Genomic DNA, 21936 nt, shown 5'->3' on the forward strand with positions numbered 1-21936 from the left:
AAAAACCCCTGCTGCATGAAAAAAATTAAGGAAGTATATTGCACTGTTATGTTCCCCCATTTTAAGGCAAGGTACACTGTCAAGCAGAAAATAGGCTGGTTTGCCATAAGCTGCTCATCAACCCCATTAGCAGTTTCATTGTTTTATTACGATCTATGGAATTCTGTGATTCTTCATCATTGTAGTGAAAAGGATGACAGAATGAGGAAAAGGAACAGAATTTTTTACTTCTAGGAAGTTCTGGTGGGTTGGGGTTTTTTGTCTTTTTATTTTTTTGGTTTCCCATTAATTGGAACAAAGTTTATAAAATCAGGGAGCCTTCATGAAACAAAATATTTCTAAATCACCGATTCTGCAGTCCCCAGACATTTCCTTCTATTTATTGCTGCTTCCACCCAAGCCACTTTGGAAACTTTGGCCCAAATTCCTCCAAACACCTGTGCTTCCTAATTGGGTATTACTATGGAAACATTGTCTCCTCAGAACTACAAGGTGCATCACAGAAGTTTCAACAACAGACTATAATGAAACACTGTTTTGTCTGAAATTTTGCAGTGCATCCTGTGGAGAAAACAAAACAAAAAAAAAAGCTGAATTACTGGCTGGATGGACAAGTCCAAAGGGTTGTGGTGAATGGAGTTAAATCCAGTTGGTGGCCAGTCACAAGTGGTGTTCCCCAGGGCTCAGTATTGGGGCCAGTTCTGTTTAATATCTTTATCAATGATCTGGATGAGAGGATCAAGTGCACCCTCAGCAAGTTCACAGACGACACCAAGTTGGGAGGCAGGGTTGATCTGCTCAAGGGTAGGGAGGCCCTACAGAGGTATGTGCACAGGCTGGATCGATGGGATGAGGCCAATTGTATGAGGTTCAACAAGACCAAGTGCGGGGTCCTGCACTTGGGTCACAGCAGCCCCATGCAGCGCTACAGGCTTGGGGAAGAGTGGCTGGAAAGCTGCCCGGCAGAGAAAGACCTGGGGGTGCTGGTTGACAGCCGGCTGAATATGAGCCGGCAGTGTGCCCAGGTGGCCAAGGTGGCCAACGGCATCCTAGCCTGTATCAGAAATAGTGTGGCCAGCAGGAGCAGGGAAGTGATCGTCCCCCTGTACTTGGCACTGGTGAGGCCGCACCTCGAGTACTGTGTTCAGTTTTGGGCCCCTCACTACAAGAAAGACATTGAGGTGCTGGAGCGTGTTCAGAGAAGGGCAACCAAGTTGGTGAGGGACCTGGAGCACAAGTCTTATGAGGAGCGGCTGAGGGAGCTGGGGTTGTTCAGTCTGGGGAAGAGGAGGCTGAGGAGAGACCTTATCGCTCTCTACAACTACCTGAAGGGGGGTTGTAGTGAGGTGGGTGCTGGTCCCTTCTGTCAGGTGGCTGGAGATAGGATGAGAGGAAATGGCCTCAAGTTGCGGCAGGGGAGGTTTAGGTTGGATATTAGGAAAAATTTCTTTACTGAAAGGGTCGTCAGGTATTGGAACAGGCTGCCCAGGGAAGTGGTTGAGTCACCGTCCCTGGAGGTATTCAAAAAGTACGTAGACAAGGCACTTCAGAACATGGTTTATTGGGCATGGTTGATGGTTGGACTCAATGATCTGGAAGGTCTTTTCCAACCTAAATGATTCTATGATTTTAGACTCAACAGACTTGATAGTTTTGTTTGTACCTCTAAGCAGAGATTTTATAAAGTCATACATGGCATAACTTTTGTGAAATGTCTTTTATACAATGTCTGTCTCTTGTACAATTTCTGTCTAGGTAAAACTGATTCTTATGGGGCAAATTGGATGGAATTCTAAGGAACCTAGAGTGATTGTTTCTGCTGTATTCATTTTAGGGCTGTACTGACACAGAAACTGATACCCCCAGTATGTTCTCCAGACTTGCTAGCAGACAGATTTCCTAAGAACTGTGTAAAGACACAACTCAAACTAGTGACATAACAGTCAAAGCTAAACTGAAGAGCCATTATTCTGGGATTTGTGAGAAGGTAATAGACTGTGTAATATCTAAATTCTCTGACAACTGGTAGGTTAACAAATCTGCACATTTTACCATAACTAATCATGAAGGTTTCTGCCAAGAAGATGGGGATAACCTATGAGTTAACACAATGAGTAATGACTTAGAGGCTGTAAAAGGTCATCAGCTTTTTATTTCCACCCTGGTTCACTATTCAGCTGTCTTTGTTGCATTTCTGACAAGCAATGGTGCTGTTTTAGTGAACTTAGCATCTCAATGGTATGTTGTCTTGTGTTTGGTTTTACGTGTATGTTCAGTAATATTTGTATTTCACTGACCAAATTACTTGGTCAATCTTTCTGTTGACTCACCATTTGCTACCAAATGAACACATATGGTGAGAGGTAAAAACCAAGGATATCTTTAGGATATCACTACTTTTCAGTCAGTCCTCTGGTGTTCCCTTTTTTTTCTTTTTCCTATACTTTGCATTTCACGTATGTGAAATATTGTGACATACCTATATGTCATTTATATCTTTCTTATCTGTGTTCATTTTTCAGACAGCTGTAGATGCTGATGACATATCCATGGTGGAACTGAATGTCACACCGTGCACTGCTACACCTACTGTAAGAATTATTATTTTAATATTAGGCATGGGTCTAACTAACTGTGGGAACAAAAAATAATGACAATCCCAGTCTCTGAGTACAAATTAAATTAATTTTGAGATGCAAAAATCACACGATACTCTCAGCAGAATATAGAAAACACGACCACAAAGGGTAGGTCATTGCTGAAACTAAGCAGGAGAACACATGTACTACAGAGTTCTCCTTAAGTCCAACTTCTTCAAGGAACTTGAATATTTTCTTGAATTCAGTAGGTCACCTGATTACGTTTGTGATTTCCTTGGTGGAGCATGGAAGCATTAATTTTGTGCCATCTTTATAGGAATAATATACACAGTAACCTGAGATAGCCATTGTGATGGCTGTACCTCTGAGACAGCCATAGTCTTGTGGCAAGTACTGCTGTACAAAGTGACATTGTTAACTATTTAATGTTCTCTGTTTTGGGTAGCAGCAAACATATAAAAAATGCAACTTGAAGGAAATCAAGGTAAGTTTTTGAAACATGCCATATCACCTATTCAGTAAGATGTTGTGCTTAGTGTCTATTTCTTCTTCTATGTAACAAAGCTACAGCATACTGATAAATTTTTTTTTGACATCTGCCACAAGTGAGTCAACTTGCCTTAATTCTTGACAGACAGGGAAATAAGAGAAAAGAGTTGACAGGTGAAAACAAGCCAGTTTTATCTTTGCAGTATTAACCCCAATGTAATATAAACATCTTAAATTATCTCTTTATTGTTAGCAGTGATCCTTACGAGCTATTGCTGGCCTCATCCCAACACTCTCATTTTTTGGTCTTGTGCAAGTGACAGCTAACATTGCTATTGTCAAAAAATGCTAATTAATCTTTCCCTCAATTCCTGTTTTCACTTCATTTTCTAGTTTGCTTCCCCATTCAAACTATCCATGCTGTTACCACTACATTTTGCATCACCTCTTGCCCCAATGAACTTAAACAGTCTCTCTTTATGGAGGGACTCCTTACTTGATTGAATTCATAGACTGCCTGAGCATATTCACAGCACTTTTGTTCATAGTTGAATGTGTTGTCATCAGCCTGGTCTTTCATCAAAGTAGACCAGCTCTTAAGTAGCAAATGCAAAGTCCGTGCTTTAAGTACATTAACTTGTTTAACAGTTTTTTTCTCGTAAGTTATTCACGAAATATTAAAAAAATGTTCAGATCTACTTTTTCCTCAATCCTTTAAGTTTGGTTTTGAGTTAGTCATGGGGATCGGCAAAGTGCTTATCTAAATATATGCCACTTTTTCATACATGATGCAACCTGATCTCCTTGTAGATGTTTGTGTTTTCCATTTCTTTTAAATCCTTGCATCCTTCAGAGAGGTGACAGCCTGAATGGTATTGGACAAAGAAAAGGAGAGTCTCACCACAGACCATCTGCAGCCCAGATACCCAGCATTACAATAACATACAGCAATTTCCAAGGAGTAGAGCTGCCGTCTGGATACAACTCTGGTTTCCTGCACCCCAAGATCAACAGCCACAAGCAGAACAAAAAGTCCAACAGCTAAGTGAGTGGTGCAAGCCAGAATGTCACTTTAGCCAATACCTCTGGAACAACTATGGACCAGCTGAATGCAGAATACCATCCTACATTGTTCTGAAACGCTCCTTACAAAAACACAACACAAGACAGGATAAAAGCAAGATGAGTAAGCTTTTCAGCATCAGAACTCCCTCCAGTGGTTCACTTCTTAATCTGAGTCACATTGTAATTTTATTATTTCTTCTTTATGCAGCTCATGAAACAATTTCTTTCACTTGGATTTTACTCTGCTCAGGTATATTCCACCACTGCATGGATCTTACGTACCAGCCTCCTAGGATTAACTTGAGAGGAAAGGGAAGTATGAGATTCAAAACTGGCCTTTGTTCACTTAATGTGGTTTAACTTCAAAGCTATTACAGAGCAAAAGCTGAAAGATTTGGGGAAAAATGTACATTACTTCCTAAGATGGTTTCTTCATTATTGTGAAGTTCTTCAGCCAAATGAAAACTTAACCACACAGTCAGTGCTCCCTTCTCTCATTAATGACACATTTTCCTTCATCTTCTTCTATAATCCAATTGAAAGGCAATGCACTTGAGCAGTAATTTGAAGTCTCAGACCTTTAATTTCTGAGATTCTGGGGGAAGAGAAAGGAGTAACACTGAAGATGAGGCTATGGTCCTTTCCATACTTAGCTTCTTTTTGCAACAGTCACTTAAGAGACCAGTTTAACCCACTCTTAGCTGACCTCCCCAGAGCTATAGCAAAGCATTAGGAAACTCCAGACTTTCCTTTAGCAGGTTTCATGAGAAGAATGCAGAATTCAAAGCAATGTTTGTACTGAAATGTCTTATGGGTAAGTCAATACATCTGCCATCTAATACTTCAAAGTGGTTTACCTTAGATGTGCTTTTCTAAAGTAAATCTCGGGAGGAGAAGGGTTAGTTCTCCAAAAATAGTTGTTCTAGAGATGTGTGGAATCCACACCATCCCCACTTTAGCATTTTAATTTTTCCCTTCTCTAAACAGCAGCATTCTTATAGGTGAGGTTTTTTTCCACAGTGACTAAATCCATGAGATTGTACTTATTTCTCCCAAAAGGAAAAGACTTCTATGAAATAGTCATTTTCTGCTTTTCCCCAGTGCTCCTTCTAGCACATGAGAATAAATGGACAAAATTAATTTGCAAACCATAGCAGTCTACATCACAAGAATTATTAGGTATAGTCTGTCCACAGTGGGGATATATACCTTCTGAGCCCAAAAGCACAGGGCACAAAGAGCTATTGAAACAGTTCTTCCTCATGGGCCCTCTAGTAATTCTCCCTTTGGTTGCAATAATGGAGGGAACCCAGCAAGTCATTTTGTCCTAAGTAAATCAGTTCTTCCTTATGTCACATCAGAAGAAGCCATAAAATCAATAAAAATGTAACCAGCTTATTCCTTTGAGGGGAGAAAAGTAATCAGTGGGTTCCAGAAGATTTGGGGCATTGTTTTGAAGCAAACTTTCGGAAACTTACTTCAAACTGAGGTTTATTAAAAGGAAGGTTATTAAAACTAAAAATGGAGGTGGTGATAACTTCTGCAGCAGCCAAGTGTTAGGTCATGAAAAAGTGGGCTCTTCAGGCTGGTAATAAACTGCCAAAAGCAACAAACTGTTCAAAATCCAGGACATTTTTATATAAATAAAATCATAGGCATTAAAGATGGAAAGGAGCTACTACAGTTCTGCCCTTCACCTACCACAACCGGATATTGTCTCCAGGCAGAGCACAATATTAAACTGATAATATATACAGCTAGCAATAAGGAGAAATAAGAAAGAAAACATATCATCTTCAAACAGGAAGAATGTTCAAAGATATTCATCAAGTCTAAGGAATTTTATTATGACTTATTGCTTAGGCTTTTAAAATTATTTAAAAACATGAAGCATGTAATTCTTCCCATCCTTTGTCATGAAGGCCATTCACACCAGTGAAAACTGGGAAGAAATGCTAGCGAATGCTGCCCATTTCATATGGGTCACAAAAGGCTGAACCTGTCAAGAAAATAGGTCAAAACTCACACATGCTGTTTCATGTGTTAACAAGAAGTGCATGGTACGTGTCATTAAGAGCTAGACCTTTTGCTCCTGTCATGATTTTGTTCCCAAGTAGTATTCTTGAAGACTATACTCTGCACTATTCTGCATTCCCTTCCACTTTTAGAGAGTATGAAAAGAATACTTCCATGGCTAGAAAAGCCTTACGAATCCACAGCATGTTGTTCTCTATATCCTTCAACTCCAACATGTACTAGAGATTAGTTTGTATCTATAAAAAGAACTACAGCTGTTCGTGCTTGTCTACTTACAAGAGGCTTGAAAAGCATATATTAATTAGGGAGAATTTGTTTGGGAGCACTTCAAAACTCGTGTGTACTCCCTGTGTAACTAACGAACGGCTTTGCATTCCCTTCACCTCTACTGAGACTCTAAAAATCATTCAGGGGAAAGCCTACAAAATTCATTTCACCTGAATATCTCTCCAAGTGATTCACACTGTAACCCCAGTGGCATTTGGAATAAATCATTATTAGTTCATATTTCATCTCATCTCAGCAGCTTTATTTGTGTCCTGTATCCTCTACTTGGCAGCCATTCTTTCCGCTTTGCTGTCTCTTTACTCCCTTTAACACAGATGACTGATTGGATTAAAATAATTTAGGATTGAGATGTTTCATGTTTCAGTTAAAGTCAACTGTACAGCCTGTTCTGCACTAGAGAGACCGCCTGTAGTTTACCATGCACTTGGGCATGTTCCAGTGACTTAGAGGTGTGAAAGGACTAGGGCAAAACTGAGGCGCTTCCCTTTGGCCTTTTGTACTACAGCAGCTGTTCACAGAGCAGCCTGCTGGCAAAGGCAACAGCAAGCAGTTTTGTGAGTTAACAGACAAGCTCTTCACCTCCATGGGCTGGAGCTCAAATTCAGACGTGGGTCACAAGTGAAAATGTTTGGTCTGATTATCCAAGCAATTCTGCAAAACTGCTGAGCAATGGGTCACTATTGGTGGTCCTGCAAAGAAGGTGCCAAGAGCCAGTGTAATAAAAGGTTGTTGCAAGTCAAGATTGAAGTACTGCATAAGGTAGCAGTCACAAGCTGCCAATCTTTCCAATTTTCACATACTGCCAGGGATATTAGTCCCTATGTTTTGCAGGTTACAGCCTCATTTTCCATACTTTTGGAAACTGTTTTGCATCTACCACTGGACTAAAACATGTTATTGTAGCATGTGACATTGAGTAAATTTTCACACATTCTCGGGTAAGACAGAGTAGCAAAAGGTATTTTTCTTGAAGTCATAAGCAAAACCAACAGCAAGCTTGACATTCAGAAAAAAACAGAGGCGCCTCCAATAGAGCCATACACAGGTAAGTCGCATGTGTTCCCGTTTTCCTCAGTGTGACTGGTGCCATTTTTTACTTAGGCCATTCCAAGAAGTGCTGCAATGTGGCCCTCATCCTCTGATCCCTCAGTGAAAGATATTACCATCTCAGTAACTCTGACAGGGCATCTGGCTGTCTCTGCTTCTGAAACCACTATTTCCAAAGGGCTCTGTTGAGAGAGGGCCCTTATTTGCAAAGCAATGTTAGTATCAGACAATGGTATTTCAGTGGCTGAGCAACAGGTATCTCAGTTCAAACACTTGTGCTTGTAGCCTTGCAGTTGATAATGTCATAGGAATATAAGGAGTCCCATGTTATAAATAGGGTTATATAAAAGCAGTCTTATAACAAAGAAATAAATTGTTAGTACTGTCATTCCTAGCAACCCTAGACATGGGCCACAATCCCATACACTAAATGTTTCATGTAGAACAAAACGATTACTATACCTTCCTTACCCCATCAAATTTATAGCCTAAATGCTCATTTTCAAACTCATGCAAAGTTCACAGTTGTCAAAATTTATAAGTTGTCCTATTTACATCCCTTCTAAGAACAGTAGACTGAGTAGACCACCAATGTAAGCTTAATAAAGCCAGAAAAGTTTCTCTAGAGCAAATCTAGCCTTAACAGTCTAATACAAAGCACAAACAGTAGTAAGAAGATTTTTTTTGTAGGAAAGTACTTCTTTTAGTTACAGCAGTCCTGGCAGCAGCAGGGTTCTGCTGGAGACACAGCACAGGAATTCTATGTACCTGGCTCACAGAGCAAAGCAAATGCTGCAAGAGTCACGTCAGTGTAGGAAAATGCTAGTACATTTTCCAAACACTGATATCACCTCACTGTGTATAGAGAAGTCAGGATCTCATGATATTAGACTACAAAGCTGGCCTCATGGTATTTGGTTCGCATATTACCTACAGACACTTTTTGGCAATGGAATTGGCTGTCAAGATTAAGATTCACCTGAAATGGGGGGTAAACAGTAGGACCAGTGGCTAGGAAGAATGGAAAGGGATTCAGCCCTCTTTACAGTGAACTCTTCCTCCCTACCCTTCTGGGTTTGGTTTTGTTTTGTTTTTTTTTTAACTTACACAAACAGCAGTATTGATGCAGATTTAGTATCAAAGATTTGTTTTTATCACTTTCAGGAAAATTCTAACCAACCCTTGCCAAGGAGACTTTATGCTGGAGAACCTTTTTAAGACCCACTTTCATTTGGGCTACTACAGTACATACTCAGTCATAATCCAACAGATCTATGATTCAGAAGCCCACAAATTCATAGCAAAAATGGCCTAAGTAGGTCTTCTGATGATGACTGTAACTTGAAAGATAAGTAGAAATTGTAGAAACACCCTTTTCAACTTTATCAGCCTTGAGTCAAGCCTTAGGTATGCTGTAGAGCAGTGAGCTGCAGCATAGGTTAAATTGTCTCAGCACACAAACACAGACATAACCAGAAAGTAAAGCTCATCATGTGCCTCTTAGTCCATTACTGTCTGGTGTCTTCTTCTACAGAGTCGTACATGATTTTCTAATATTACAGTTTACCCTGGAGATAGTTATCTCCTACATTAGTAACGGGAAACTTTATGATAGCACAGTTGCAGTATATATTGCATTTTATGAATTTGTGTTTCTTTCTCCCCACAGAGAATCTGCTCTCAGTATTATCATCCAACTTCACTGTTCTACCTTGTTATGAATAATTAGCTACAGCCACTAAAAAAATGAACATGACACATAGGTAAAAAAGTTGCTAAGGGGAACTTCTGCAAACCATGTTTTACCCACAGTGTAAAAACAAAGCCATTATTAATTTCCGTCAACATTTAGACTTCACTGTGACTTCCACAAGTGTGTAAGAAGATGATTCAGAAACAGACACAAAAATCTGAGACTATATCATTGGATAGCACAAGCTCTCTTATGTAAAGTTTCATGAAGGATACTTCCTGAATAGGCCGTGGGACACTTACAGGCATACTTAAAATTGCTATATATTTTCCATTGACTGGAAAAATAGAATGGAAAATCCATACCATTCCACACAGTGCCATGCCTGAAGGGTCACACAGAAAGTAACTGTACCTCTAATGTAACAGCACTTCCTTCAAAAACCCCAGTACTTTAAAAAAGTATTACACATGCCCAGATGCACCCTTTGGGTTGGTATAATTGATTTTTATAAAGTTTTTCAGATGCCTAAAGTTAATCATGTGCATAAATATTTACATAACCACTCAGGACACATAACTGAAATGAAGGAGCTAAGAGTATGTTAGGTCAGTACTAAAAGCTACTGAATTTACAAAATATTTTTCCAGTCTAATATTTGCCGCTAACTCCATGGAACTCCATTAATGAATCTCCTAAGTTTCACATTTTTTAAAGCCAAGGTTAATACAGATAGATAAGCTGGGCTGCAAACTGTATTGTTATTAGGCCTACTGTGATTTGATGTAGAAAGCAGGAAGCACTTTGGTACAGCAAACCCTTACAAAGAGGAGGAAGGACAGTCCTGAGAAAATGCACAAAAGTTAGAATCAGAAGTTCAAGATTCTATTTTTGGTTTTTTCCATGTTTTCTGTGTGACCTTGGGAAAATTACTTAATCTCATATCTCAGTATTTCTACCTGTAAAATAGAGATAATATGCTCTTCATCATCATAAGGCTACCCTCAACTAGCTTTTGCAGTTTGTTCCAAGATTCACAACTGGAAATACAGTTTCTTTTTCCACTGTTCACATTTTCTTCCTTTACTGTACAGTTATCAAAAAGTCTAAACTATACCATTACTTACGAGAGTCAGATATTGTTACTGAAGTGGATAAAGGATGCATAGTAATTCATTTTCTCAACAGGAGTTACTCAACAGAAATAATTTACAGACGCCCACCACACTGACTTCAGTTATCATTTACAGGTATACTTTACTTTGTAACATGAGTTAAGTAGAATCAAGCATTTTAATGGTAAAATGTAACTAATAAAAATATGTACCATGCAGTTGTGTACATTCTTTGATCAAAGAGCCTGATATGTAATAATGTATTCCCTTAAGGAAGCTGAATATTAAAAATCACTGGATCAAATTTTGCTCTACGGTACATAAGCAAGAAGGAAAACTATCTGTGGAGAAGGTGCTGAAACAGATCTATGGGGAGAAACAACTAATTAACAGGAGATGATTTAAGAGAGGTATTTTTGAAAGAGGGCTGAGGCCTCATAGGTAAGGTTTGTCCCTTGAAGTCAGCAAAGTCAGGCAGATAGTAGACTCATTTTTAGGGTTTTCTGCTCTATTAATGGGGCAAAAATTGTCAATGCAAGAAGGGAGTCATTGATCAGCAGTACCATCCAGGAAACAAGGGCAACATTAACAGGATGAAGCACTACAAAATCAAATGAACAAGATTTTCACAACCTTCCCTGGATATTGCCTAGAATGAAAATCAGAGAAAACCTCATAGTGCAGCCTGCTCTGAACCTCAGATAGTTGTTTCTGTCCTGTCCAGACCTGAGCTACCCTTTTCAAGGCCAACTTCCACTTCCATGCACAAAAGACCTCTTTTTAACCAAAAGTTTCAAATCTGAATTTAGAAATTCTTTCCCAATGCCACTGTTCACCTTCACCCTGTTGTGCAGACTGCAAAGAGCCTGCCCAGCTCAGTCCACATCTCCTAGAGATTCTTCTCATTTTCCCTACTCCCAGCAATGAGTGACCAGTCAACTCTTCGCTAGTTAATCCACAGGACCAGAGGGCAGGCATTTGCTTACCCCTTCCAAGGACCTGGCATGAAATAGCTGTTTCTCACCTCACTTCTCTTTGTAACCCTGATCTCTTGAGTGCCCGTAAGCCCAGGTCTCAGCTCTCTTCTACCAGGCAGATCCTGCAGTCAAGCATTCCTTGTGACTCACCCCAGAGACAGTCCTGGAGCAGTCCAGCTTTCAAGCCCTCCCAGCAGTATCACCATATTCTTCTAGTTCTCATTAGTTCACACTTCTAGTACCCCTTTCCAAGAAGTCCCAAATGCCCACAGGTGCCAAAGCCAGCATTAAGTAAACACAGCCCCCTCCTGGCTTTTAAAGAAATCATGTATGCTTCCACCTTCCCATTTAAACAGATGGAGTCTGCGTTTATAATAATCTTCCAACTGTTATTTAAAAATATGAATCCTTTTGATGCTGCTCTCCTCAGCTGAAGTCTAACAGACACACATGGCAAAACCCTTAATGTGTATTGGTACCTCTTACTTGAAGTGCTGTTTTCCAGATGCACTCGTTAAAACTCACTTTCTGCTGCTGCTCAGTAAAGTAAGAAGAGAACCTAATCTGATGAAGGACAGAGTTGAGGTAGTAGCATCAGGCAGCTTAGTGGCTGGACATATTCACTGCAGAGATTCCTTCTGAAAATGATTCCTCTGAAAAAGAAAAAAACACACCAATCTTTCAGGTGCTGGATCATTATGTTCAGTCAGATGAGAAATAAGTTTCATGCAGTAAAAGCTGTTCTCTTTGGGCACTGCAGAGACCATTTATTTTGACTGGAGGAATTATAAACATGAAAACTCCATGAAACATCACGTGAAACTCCATTTCAATAAATCACACCCACTTTAATTCTTGCTTTACCCCAAATTGTCACGGTAGAGGCAAAGGAAGCAAAAAAGAGAACACAATTCAGGATAGCCATTAGCACTGCATCAAAATAAAATGACCATAAATAAGCTAGGGAATCCTGAAGTGTTGCAAAACACAATAACTTCATATGAAACATGCCTCTTCTCTTTCCCATTGTGAGCCACTATCAGAAAAGGAACTTAGAGTTACCATCTTGTGTCAGATTTCTCCTTGCTTCTTTCACTGACTCGACCCTCCTTGATTTTTTCTCATGTGTAGGAGCCAGACCATAGTGATTTCAGAGACAGGGCTAAGGAGGCCACAGCATGCGTTAGAGAGCTGCATCTTGCAGCTTCCCTTCATTGTGCTGTTTCCTGAAATAGAAAGAATCCCCATCACAGCTGAACCTGCTCCATTTTCACTGGGTCACAGCACAAAGGCAATTGCTTATTAGAGCAGGTCATGAACATGGCAATAGTATGAGCTGCCTGAATTCCAGCTTTTAAAAATAAAATTACTGCAGGATTTTTCAAAATAACACAGCTGACTGTCCAACATCATTGGAAGCCATTTCTGGGAAACTGAGGATTTGGGGTTTAGAAAAGATGAGTGCATTTCTTTTTGCAAAAGATGACGAGGGCCACATGCCATACCGGAACAGCCATACAGGAACGGCATGATACCAGTAAGGACTTACAGCATAATGATTCAGCCACATGAGGTGGATCCTGATGGAAGCTGGGTTTCAGAGAGATGTAATTTTTCTTTCCCTGTTTAAGGAGGATTCTCTGAACAGAAAACCATGGCAGTTAAACCACTTCACATGGATCTCAAATCAGTTCTGAATTTGTCAGTTAAAAATGTTAAAACAAAACAAAACAAGAAGTCCCATGGCAATAAAGCAACAACCCCTACTAAGCACTTTGTGGTTTAGTGATTACTTGGTTAAGATTGTCACGATACTAGTATTTCTTCCCCAGTTTTAGATCTCTCAGGACTGGAGACAGAGATTTGAAAAAGGATCCTGCTTGTGCAAAGGATATCGAATTGAACTTCAGCAACTGAAACTCTTTGGAAGTCCCAGCCTAAGTACTAATGCAACAGTCCCAACTATTACATATTCAGTGCAAATTACACTCAAAATATTGGTTGATTTGACAAGTCAAGAGGACACCATAATGTTTCTGTTTCAACATGGGACTAACTTGTAGGCACTTGTCTTTCTCTGCTTCCTCCCTCCAAGAGCTAGTGGCTTGGCTCTACTTAAGAAACATTGGTTCCAGCAGAACTATTTTACTTCTGTTATAATTTGACTGTTATTATTTTACTTGATCTCAGTTTGAAAGATCTCATCAAAAGAAAAAAGCTCATCACAGAGCACACATTTCATTGGAACTTTCATTCTGGTCCCTCTACAACTGACACCCAACATGTAAAGGAAATGGCTGAGGAACAAAATAAAATACATGGAATAAGGAATAAGACATTCCTGTTGACTTGTCTGCGAGCTCTGTTCTTGTTAACTCCTGCATTCCTTTAAACATGGGGGAACTGAATCAGGTTACTTATATAATAGGATCCTGAATTTGTATCCCACTTGCCCTCCCCTAGGCCACTGAAACTCCGTTGGAAAGCTTGGCTGGCCCTAAAGAAACTTTTTATTATTAAAATTGCCAATAAAGCTACATATTAAATTCATTTGTTTATTTTACTTATTGTGACTGAACGGAGGTAGTCAAGAACATTTTTTTTATATGGTGTGCCTTTCTCTACCAGTCCTTCATTCTGCTTACTGCATGAAAACATTGTGCAAGTGCAAATTACATAGCCGATTTGTCAGTTCCTGCCTTAAATGAGTTGTACATTTTGCATCTGACCATCAAGACATTCCTGACTGTTCTTCCTCTCAACTGAGAAACAATCTTCCTACACACCTTTCAAATAGGAAAAAAATGACCACTTGGGAGAATCAAGCTAAGTTAACTAGCACACTCCCTCACCCTGCCCTTGTTGCTTTGAGTTCATTTCCTCCCTTATTCCCAGCAAAACTGAAAACACTAAGAAAGGAATGGAAGATTGTGTGAATGAAAACTGAGACAACTTTGGTTAAATCGTTATTAAATAGCCAAGTCCTCACCTGAAGCAGTTCTGTCACTGTATTTTGTTGGAGCATTTGGCTACAGTCTCCTAACTGATGTTGAGTAGCAAATGTTTGCTTTTCCACATATTCTCTTGTGTAGATTTATGTAACTGGCAGGACAGATTGCTAGCATAAATGTATTAAATGAAAACTGTTGTGCTAGGTTTCAGTCTAGTTTGTTCTATTTCCCTTTTAACAGACATACTGCTACAATAATAGCTTACTCCAAGTTATCTGTTGAGGTGGGGGTGTTAAAACAAATTTATGCTTGAAGGGCCAGGAAAAATTCTGTGGGATGTTGAAAGGTGGGGCACCAAGATGCTACCCTTTGAAGAAAAACATATACCAGCAGTCATTTTCCAGTGGCTGCCAAGTTTATTTTAAAATCATTATCTTTACCTGCAACTGCAAAGTGGCCAAAGTACTACTTGTAGGCCACTGTGAGAAAAGCCACTGAGCCAGTTCACATGTTCTATTTACAGTTAAATGAAAAATTCTCAGAAAAGTGTGGGTCATTTTTTTCTCCTTTACTGCTTTGATGCAGTGAATGTAGCAGCAGCAGAGCAAAGTATTTGTTAATTCTGGTTTGTTAAAGTAGGTGAGCTGGGCAGTCTTTCTTCATTTGGATAATCTAGAGGTCATATATCCCTTTGTAAATACCTCTTCTAAAAGGCTCTGTGAATATGTATTTTAATGCTCACACAATTTTTTAGTGCTCAAGGAAAAGTGGTGCTTGAGTTAAGCCCTTATTTGGAAGAGCCAACTGGCTCACAGTTTTCTCAGCTAAGTTTATCCTAGTCTTCAGATGTCACAACTAAAATTGTTTCAATAAATCAGTAGGCTCAACCAAACAAATCATCAGATCAAGGCACCAAGTAATTAAACTCAATGAGACTGATACTCAGATGACACTACTTTGTGGTAAGTATCAAAGATAATCAGTTCCGAGCCAGAGTGCGGCATTAACACCCTCTGTGACCTTGACAATTCAATTTACTGCAGTGCCCAAGTTTATCTGTAAATGGGCACATTGTTTACTCCTGGAGTACTGCAAGGCAAAATTAGGAACGTTTTGCATAAAGGTTGCAAACTGTAACCTTTTTTTCCATACTCAAACAGAGGATTAGCAGTGCCTGTTTTAAGAAAGATGCAATGATGGATTAATCAGCCTTCAACTGAGAGATGCAGAGAGATACTGAGTGAAGCAGGTGGGAAGAGATTCACCTTTCCCTTCATACAAATAGCATGCATTTACAACTGAATACTTACAGTTGAACAGTGAGCTAGAATTAAGAGGCCAACATTTATTTAGACAAACTAACTGAAAACAGATCAAGTTTAAACTTAAGAATTCCAGCTTTTCTTCTGTCTAAAATCGGAGCACAAGACTTGTGAATATTGTGTAGTCAACACTGACATTTTGAGGCTGGATTGAACCCAAGTATGAAAGCAGCCTGCGTTATGAGTCAAGCTGCGTTGCTGGGGTTCATCCTGCTGACAGTCCATCTTGAATTACCTACTGCCATAACTCTGTTTTTACCCTGTACTAGAAATGTTATGCTAATAATGTAGCTCAGGGAAATGACAGGAACAGTCCAAGGAGGTTACCACACAGACAGCCTTCTTTTTTATGTTTGAGCAGAACTCTAGAGTTGCAATTCACCATGTTTTATTGAACTCTATGTAACAGCTTGACGTTTTGATTGTTTTGTTTGTTTGTTTCCTCTTGTATGTGGGCAACATTAGGAACTTTGCCAAACTGCTAAGATAAGACTGAAAATGGGAATGACAAATCTGTCTTACAAGGGTAAAATTACCAAAGTAGAGTCACTCTAAGAATATGATTCTCATCTGAGCTGTGCTTGTTACATTTTCCTAAGATTTTCTGTAAAATTTCTGCAAAATAAAATAATTTTGAAAATCCAAAATATTAGATTCCTTTGGCAGCTATTTTTGCCAACACCAGAAATTAAGCTATGATCCCACGTGAATCAGACTGTTAATTGGACATGTCTATAGTCCTAATTTTAAAGAAATTCCTTCCAGTCTTTTATCAGAAGGGAAGTGAAAATTATGACTTGTTTTGCAAATTGCTTATTCATTCGCTAATGACAGAAGGAACAGACCACTGAATCTCCTGCCCCCTTACATAGCATGTGCAAAGGACAGTGAAAGTCAGAACTGCTAAGCAATAAGCAATCACAAATGGCCTCACTTACTGTCGTGGTTTAACCCCAGCCAGCAACTAAACACCACGCAGCCGCTCACTCACTCCCCCCCACCCAGTGGGATGGGGGAGAAAATCGGGAACAGAAGCAAAACCCGTGGGTTGAGATAAGAACGGTTTAATAGAACAGAAAAGAAGAAACTAATAATGATAATGATAACACTAATAAAATGACAACAGCAATAATGAAAGGATTGGAATGTACAAATGATGCGCAGTGCAATTGCTCACCACTCACCGACCGACACCCAGCCAGTCCCCGAGCAGCGAATCCCTGCCCCCCACTTCCCCGTTCCTATACTGGATGGGACGTCACATGGTATGGAATACACCGTTGGCCAGTTTGGGTCAGGTGCCCTGGCTGTGTCCTGTGCCAACTTCTTGTGCCCCTCCAGCTTTCTCGCTGGCTGGGCATGAGAAGCTGAAAAATCCTTGACATTAGTCTAAACACTACTGAGCAACAACTGAAAACATCAGTGTTATCAACATTCTTCGCTCTGAACTCAAAACATAGCACTGTACCAGCTACTAGGAAGACAGTTAACTCTATCCCAGCTGAAACCAGGACACTTACTGGAGCTGTTATAGTTTGGGTAAATGACTGTGCAAATGCACCCCAGATCCGCACTCCTCTAAAAGTTAGCACTTCTGCTGAACAGTCACATCAAAGTAACCATAGAGAAATAACACCTACACAATCCATCAAAACCAAAGGTAGTATCTTGTTATTGGTCATAATCAAGTAGAGGCTCCCAGAAAGCCACACTTATCACTAGTTTATTTCTGAACTCAGAACTGTAAGCCCTTCAGCTGGGCAGGGAATGAGATCAGACATCAAAAGCATTATCCTGGGAGAAAGCACGTCCATATTTTGTGCTGCAGTGTATTTACTTTACACGCTAATTTTTCTAACACCATCACTAGCAAGGAATGCCTCAGTAGCTAAGGAGGCCAGCCTTGTTGGGCAGCAATCATTCTTTTACGTTTCCATCTGTGATGGTTGTACCTTCAGTTTACAGTTACTCTAACTAAACTGTGCAGACAGCTTACTAAAATGCCTCATAACCCTAAGGAAACCATATTGCGGAAATTTATGAAAAATGAGGGGCTTATTCACGAGGAAAACAATCTTCCTGTGACTGATCTGAGGCTGAACAGCGAATGCAACAGTTGGGGAGATCAGACTGTGATTCAAAGAAAGGACAAAAGACTTGGAGAAAGACTTGTGGAAAACCCAGAATTAGCCCTTGACAGAACTATCCACATTTCCCAAGAAAGGAAATTGCCCAGGCTGGAATGAAACTCATGGGTCAAATGCAAATCGCACTGAGTGAGTCACAGAGAAAAATGGACAGCTAAATCTACCAGTAAGCTACTTTCCAGAAAGCAAATAGGATTGTTTGTACAGGATGGCCTGGCCAGAGTAGTCTCAGTCTTCAGCTTTTTGTACTAAGCGGTGACCCTGAAGGTGTTTCACAGAACTATTCCAAGGCCATTGGTAGGTCAGCAATGTATTTCTGAAACATTATCTAAAATGCAAGTTTAACACTGTGACTAGTGCTTGCCACAAAAAGAGGACAGGATTTTGTCCCTCCAAAAGACAGGCACAAGCTTCTGGGAACAAGTGTTTTCTGGGAACAAGTCTTTCAGAGAGTGCTGAGCAGGTAGAGGTCCTATACTTTCAAAATTCCCTGGCCTTGAGTGACTCAATGAGCAACACGCAAGCTAGTGGATTCCACCGTTTCAAAAACAAATTCTGAAGCAAAACTGATCCGCCACTTATCAGAACAGGATTATGGGCCAATTTGCAGTCATCTTTGCTGATGTGTTTACCAGGGAGCAGACAATCAGGTTGCTAGAGGACTTGTAAAGGTTCAGGTACAAGCCCTTAAATCTAAATACAATCTTTTCTATCACATGTAGAATGGAATAATCTAACAGATCATCACCCTTTTCATAATAAAATAAACATAATTGCTCTCCATCTGGATATGCTTTCCAGCCTAAGTCATCAATTATGCTACTTTACAAGGCTTGCTCATCTGCAGTAGAACTACTTGTGGTCATTTTGCAGCTTTTGTTATTTAAAGAGGGCTGCTAAGAGACAGCAGAGTCGATGAGGAATTCAAAGGATGGCAAAGAGCTGCAGCTAACTCCAAGGATAACAAAGCATGTATTTTCATCCTGATATTCATTAACACAGATCCCACTGCCAAAAGCCTCTGCCAGTCGAAACTCCTACCCCTTTAAACACGCTACTGAGGGCCCGAGGAGGGTTTTAAGTGCACATGCATACAGCTTATGATGAAACCAGTACAGAGCACACAGAAGAAGTGCCTAGCCATGTGCCACAGAAAGTAAAATCAGATTCTGCCCTCATTTATTCCCACCTAATCTTCCTCAAGAGAATCAAATAGCCTTGATGCAAACAGGGTATGAACTTGCACAAGAGGGAGGCTTACAGCATGGTAAAAGCATTATTCAAAGCTGCAAATGAAATATCTCTTGAAGTTCTGAAGCTTTCTGGCTGAAGAGGAAAAGATATTTAGGTCTTTTGTTATACCAACTTCAGGATAAAATAATCACTCACTTGAAAAGCACCTCACTGCACAGTTACCCCCTGCAAATACCCACTATTTTCATTAATTGCTAGATATAGAAGTATCTATCACCATGAGAGACAGTTAGCACCACCATTTGTAAATAAAGATACACCAAGTTTAAATAAATTGATTTGAGTAAATTTCTTACATTTTACCATACATTTTCACTGCTGCCTCAAGACCAATCTAACAGGCAATGGTTCATAGTTCTGATAACTGTGTAATAAGAAGAAATTCTAAAAAAAGACTTTGGTATTTCCATGGCTCGAGGCATCAGTAGCCACAAACAGCCATTTAAAAATCAATTTTCTAATTGCTTTCTTTATTAAAAAACAAATTGAATATACTGCTGTCAGCATAATCACTTTTTTCCCTAAGGACATGTATAATTTTAGCTGTGAACAAATTTTGGAAAAAAGTGGTATCTAATATGCTGTTCAAAAGTAAGTGATCTATAAAACTGACTGTGCACAACGCTATGGTATGCTTTTCTTCCCTCCACAGCAACCATCCCATTATTTTCTGTTCGGCCTTTTTTTTTTTTTTTTTTTTGAAAAAAATCTTACAAGGATTTTGGTTTTATAATCCATGGTAAAACTGATCTCTCCTAAGGCACGTTGCCTTAGGTCTGACAAACTTTTCATATAAACTGCATTGTCTTGAGGTAATTATTGATAACTTTAATGCTCCGTGAAAAGCAATGTATTTGGGCATTTGACAAGATGCAAAATGTTTCCTCTAGGGATGTAAGCCAACTTGTCCGTGGAATATTTTTGCAACTACCATGCAGACACAATCCATATGAATACGAACTTTGGCCAACTATAAATACAGAAATAATGTAGATCATGATCTCCTGGCCTGGTCCATGCATCCTGTGTGTTGGACCAAAAGAGCTCGCTTAATGTGCATCACAGTCAGTACTCAGGCACGGTGCACATGTGGAATAAAGAGACTTGAGGTCCCCTAAGAGGAGAAACACTAAACCTCAACTAATACTAAACTCTTTTAAGTAGGCTAGAGCTGCGCTGAGGAAGCATTCAAAACGGTCGTTGTGCATTTCAGCGATGCCATCGCCGGATTTATTTCCGTACGCGACCTGCGAGGCACTTGCGGGCTCGTTCCTTCCAAAGGTTTTGTTAACCGCTGCCACTCGAGACCCCGGTCCTGCCTCCGCGCTCGGCACCGGTCTCGGGGCGCGGGCACCTGCGCTCCCGGCGGAGGGCCGCCGCCTCCCGCAGCCGCAGCCGCAGGCGCCGCCGCCGCCCGCCCGCCGCGCCGCGGGTCCCGGCGCCTGTCCCTGGTGCTGACGGGGCCGCCGCACCTGCCGCGGGGCAACCGCAAGCCCGGTCCCAAGCAAACGGCCCTTCCCCTCCTCAGCGCTCTCCCCGCGCCCTGGGAAGGCAGGCGTCATCGCCGGCGGAGCTGAGCTCGGCGCAAGTCCCGCCTTGGCCGGGAGCTTCCCCGGCCCGGGGTGTTTTCGCTGCCGGGCAAATCCCAGGCGACTCGGATGGGGCAGCCGCGCGGGTTCGAGCGTTTCAGCGCAGGGGAAGAGGCTTTTTTCCCCCCTTTTTTTTTGTTTTAAACAAACGCAGAAAGCAGCGGCTCAGTCATTGCACGGAGAAAAACAGCTGCCTTTCTGGAAGGCACTTTTGGGAGCATAATATTAAGAAAAAAAAAATTAAAATCACATAGCAGTGCTGAATAGGGGGATGTATGTAGTGGGTAGCTTGGATCTCGACAAAACTCAGCACTCACAGGAAGTCACCACAAGGCTAAGTATCTTAAATTCAGGTGGGCAATTACATTCTTCATTCTGTATTTTCCGAAAATTGTCTTCAAAACCCTTTGTCTCCTCTTGGGCTGTCGTTTTAACTTTTCCACTCAATTAGAACGACCATTACCTATCAACACCAGTGAACCACGGGGGGGGAAAACTTCACTTCCACTTTTCGTACGGGGAAATCGCCGATTTCACACGTGTTCCGGCGGTGAGTAAAGGGGGGGTGAAGGCTGCAGGCTCCCAGCTCGCAGAGCATTAAAACACATGCTCAAGAGCTTTTGCCGAGCTTGGGCACGACACTAGCTTCCCGCCCGCCCCTCCGGGCCCTTAGCGGACCAGGGGCCCAATGCCCCTGGCGGGGAGTGCCGGGAAGCCGGGGCAGCACCCGCCCCCCGCGCCGCCTTCCAGAACGTTCCGGGTCCCTCTGGAGGGCGCAGCCCGCTCCCACCCCGCCCCCCTCCGCCGCCGCCGCCATTTCTTCCCTCGCCGCGGCCCTGAGGGCACCCGGACGGGTAATGCCCAGCGCCCCCCGGATACCTGCTCCCCCGGCGCTCAGCCGAACCGCTCCCCACAGCTTTGTGTCACCTTCCTGCTCTGCCGCCGCGGCCAAGAGGTGATCTCCGTTCTAAAACGGATTTTTTTTTTTTTTTTTTTCCAAAAAAAGTGTTCTTTTTAACCGCAGATAACGGTTTCTCGGCTAACGGTCACTCCGCGACCGCCCGCGGCGGCAAATCCCCTCACGCTCCTCCTCGCCCGCCCAGCGCCCCCACGCGGCGGCCCCGCCGCAGCCGCCGCCCCGCTGACGGGCGGCCTCCCCTCGGCGCAGCGCTGGCGGCGCCCGCCGGGCACCGGCGCCCCGGGCACGCCACGCCCACGCGCGGCGGAGGCGCCCGGAAGGGCCGCGGGCCCTTTAAAAGCTCCACCTTGGCGGCAGCGGCGCTTCCCTCGCCTCGGGGGCGGGGGGTGTCGGGGGCGCTGCCGCCTCTGCCGTTCCTCTCAGCCCCCCTCTGGCTGCGGGGG

General features: G+C 41.7%; 1 protein-coding gene and 1 long non-coding RNA gene across 7 annotated transcripts in view; one reads left to right on the plus strand and one right to left on the minus strand.

The window, feature by feature from the left end:
* The window catches only part of OPN4 (opsin 4), a 29293-nt gene extending 22595 nt beyond the window's left edge, over nucleotides 1–6698 (plus strand). Inside the window, exons 9-11 of one of the 6 annotated variants that reach the window (XR_008236881.1) lie at nucleotides 1835–1987; nucleotides 2523–2591; nucleotides 3049–4058. Coding sequence is in view for 5 of the 6 variants with exons in the window: in XM_052798855.1 (XP_052654815.1) it covers nucleotides 2523–2591; nucleotides 3046–3084; nucleotides 3943–4134 (300 nt within the window). In the remaining variant the exon portion in view is untranslated. Of the gene's footprint in view, nucleotides 1–1834; nucleotides 2640–3045 lie in introns of those variants that run through there. The other 5 variants (XM_052798855.1, XM_052798856.1, XM_052798857.1 and 2 more) reach the window with 5 other exon arrangements.
* Nucleotides 6699–10343: 3645 nt separating this feature from the next.
* Nucleotides 10344–21699, minus strand: LOC128146905 (uncharacterized). The gene is made up of 3 exons (XR_008236883.1): nucleotides 21454–21699; nucleotides 12374–12537; nucleotides 10344–11964 (listed from the first exon to the last, which is right to left on the minus strand). It is a non-coding gene; the product is annotated as an uncharacterized LOC128146905 (long non-coding RNA).
* Between the last annotated feature and the right edge of the window lie 237 nt (nucleotides 21700–21936).

Source organism: Harpia harpyja, chromosome 10 (genome assembly GCF_026419915.1).
Source record: "Harpia harpyja isolate bHarHar1 chromosome 10, bHarHar1 primary haplotype, whole genome shotgun sequence".
In the NCBI taxonomy this organism is placed as follows: Eukaryota; Metazoa; Chordata; class Aves; order Accipitriformes; family Accipitridae; genus Harpia; species Harpia harpyja.